The following is a 2,921-nucleotide window of genomic DNA, read 5'->3' as shown; positions in this document are numbered from 1 at the left end:
GTCATATAAAATTAGCAACCCAACTTCTCCTATAGACTCGTCGGAAGTCAGCGATCGATGTTGAAGGTTTTGAAAACTGTCAACAAAATTTCACCGAAGTGCGCTTGGTCAAAGCGCGGGCACAATGCCAGATAAGCAAAATGCCAGGTGGCGTATTCAGTCCAGCTGTGTCATCGGCTTCCATGTCTGTGTAAAAGTTTGGAGCTCCTGAGCTGCTTCAAAGGCCGTCATCCATCCATCCCTCCGCCGACCTACGACCTATTAGCTTAGCTGAGCTTGCACGTTGAAACCAGGAATACAGCCAGCCATGCCGCCTCCATCCACTCTTTCGCAGCCCCAGCAGCTGCTAGTTCTACCAATCATCCTCACCTTCCTCATCGCATCCACTCCCCTCCTCCTTTCCTCCGCTGCCTCCAGCCCTTCCGCATTGCTCGCCCAGGTCACTGCTTCAACCTCCGGCTCCTTCTTCCTCCAGCTCGCCGTCGGCAAACCCCCGCAGTCCCAGCTCCTCCTCCTTGACTTGAAAAGCGACATCACAGTCCTCACACGGGCTTCCCATTGCGGAAAGTTCTCCCATGATCGATTTACTCTCAACTCCACCGACGGCAGCTCCGTTGGCTCGCCGTTTGCTGTGAATGGCGTGAAAATTTATTGTAATCGCTCTGATTCTGCGATCGCTGGGCTCGGCGACGGGAGGTTTTCCTTGCCTTCTCAGTTGGCCATGCGTGCAGGCATTGCTCGCCAATTTGCCTATTGCTTGCCGTCGTCTTCAAGCAGCCCAGGCCCGATCTTCTTCGGCGCCGGAGTAGATTACAGCTTCCAGTCTGGAACTCCTGTCAATGTTTCTGCCCTTCTCTCGTATGCGAGCCTGTTGAAACGCAAGCACGGTTATTTTCTCGGGCTGAAAGGCATCACGATAGATAACACTCCCTTAGATATCAAACCACAAAATCTGCAGATCAGCACCGAGCACAGATACACGATGCTTACGCACTCGCTTTACACCTCCCTGAAGTCTAGCTTCGCCTCCAAAGCTGCAATGCGCAACCTTACTTCGACTAGTCCCGTGGCTCCCTTCGACAACTGCTACCTTGCCTCTTCAACCTTCTCGACCCGCCTTGGCCTGGCAGTACCAGAGATCGACCTCCACCTTCAAGGAAACGTAACCTGGTATATCTTTGGTCTGAGTTCGGTGGTGTCTGTGTCTGATTCCGTCGTATGCCTTGCGTTTCTGGACGCGGGCGTCGGGAAACCGTCAGTTCTGGGCACATTCCAACAGGAGGACGTTCTGATGGAGTTCGATCTCGAGAAATCCCGCCTGGGTTTCAGCGGACTTTTGGACGGTGTTGAGACTGTGTGCGCCGACTTTAAGTTTTAAGAGGTGCCAATATTTCTAAATGTCTTGATGAAGGCGAAAACACGATACGAGCAAGCGGATTTAGGCTGTGTTTTCTAATGTTTACACCTGCCCTGTGCGTGGTATACTTATGGTTCTCCAACTTTTGAAAGGTAAAATAATTTTCTTTCCATTTAAGGACTACATGTTAGGTGGAAATAGTTGATTGGCCATTGAGAGTGCCACATGTGGAGAGGATTTCCTCTTTAATTGCCTATGCAGCTCGGCATTTGGTTTATTAGAGTTTTGGCACGCCTCTTGAATGATACAAATCATTCATCTTGTTGGTCCATGGAAAGATGAGATTTTTTTTCTAATTTGTGCACATGTTTGAAACTTAGTTCAAATGGTGACTTTCTAAATCTTAGTTTAGTGTTGCTTAATATTAGGTTAGAGTTAGTTCAGTGTTTCTTATTCATTGGTTACTGGTCCTACATGGGATTACATTTTGCTCATGTGTATAGATGTTTGAAACCTACCCTCTATATCCTAGTTTAGTGTTGGTTGATGTTAGGTTAAAGTTTTTTTTGGCTTCTCTTATCTCTTATCTCTTATATTCCTTAAGGTGGCTAATCCCAGACCTGCCACGTAGAAGGTATTTAGAGGTTGGGGGAAGGTATTCTAGCTTCGGGGGTGAAGGAGAGAGGTTCGGGGAGAGCTCTGGACTCTAGAGGATGGAGGAGAAGGATGGAGAGCACAGTTATATTCCTTAAGGCAGCTAATCCCAGACCTACCACGTGGAAGGTACTTGAAGGTTGGGAGAAGGTATTCTAAAGCTTCGGGGGTGAGGGAGGGAGCTCGAGGAGAGCTATGGACTCTGGAGGATGGAGGAGAAGGATGGAGAGCAAGGAAGCGCCACATGGCATGCAACAAGCTAAGGTTGAGGCTGAGTGATTGAGGTGGTGCAAAAGCACACATGGTCTTACTTACAATGCCTTGTCCCGTGTCCATGATCCCTCAAAACTTTACTTGCTCTCCAAGATAGAGCAAAAATATATCAAGGTGGACTCATTGCTCTTGGCAAAAATATATCAAGGTGGACTCATTGGTCTTGGAAGAGATTAATTGCTTGAACTTTGATTGCGAATGGGCTTTCCACAAATTCTAATTTCAATGCTTGAACAGATCAACATTATCACTACAAAGCCTTAACAAAAGGTCAATACCTTGCCATTTGAGGGATTTACCATCCTGTGAAAGCATCCTGAGTGTCTCAATCCTATGCCTCCAAGAACCTGCACTAGCCCACCAAACAACTTGGCTTGCCAAGTTTTCAATCCATTTCAATATCAACAGGCGTTGGGCTCGTAATGTACTACAAGGAGAACATCACCATGGTTAAAACCAAACCATCATATAAGAATGGGTGCATATGCTTGCTTACCATATTGCAAAACACAAACAAGTAGACCTTCACAATAATAATTGTCTACAAGTCCACAAAATCGATTGACATGCTTGGATTGATACCCCCATTTACATAACTTACATCGTCGGGGACTTCAACATCGACTACTACAATAGC

General features: G+C 47.0%; 1 protein-coding gene across 1 annotated transcript; it reads left to right on the top strand.

The window, feature by feature from the left end:
* Positions 1–234: 234 nt before the first annotated feature.
* Positions 235–1,381, top strand: LOC147882140 (putative aspartic proteinase GIP2). The gene has a single exon (XM_087401938.1). The coding sequence runs from the start codon at positions 308–310 to the stop codon at positions 1,376–1,378; it is 1,071 nt and encodes a 356-aa protein (XP_087258064.1). The 5' UTR covers positions 235–307; the 3' UTR covers positions 1,379–1,381.
* The last annotated feature ends 1,540 nt before the right edge of the window (positions 1,382–2,921 follow it).

This window comes from Dipteris shenzhenensis, chromosome 30 (genome assembly GCF_047967505.1).
Source record: "Dipteris shenzhenensis isolate YYH24624 ecotype China chromosome 30, Dip_SZ_1.0, whole genome shotgun sequence".
NCBI lineage: Eukaryota > Viridiplantae > Streptophyta > Polypodiopsida > Gleicheniales > Dipteridaceae > Dipteris > Dipteris shenzhenensis.
This window is presented reverse-complemented; position numbering and strand designations above follow the sequence as displayed.

What these genes read in the sequence shown, in the direction of transcription:
- LOC147882140 (XM_087401938.1), top strand. Translation starts at nt 308, where the DNA reads ATGCCGCCTCCATCCACTCTTTCGCAGCCCCAGCAGCTGCTAGTTCTA.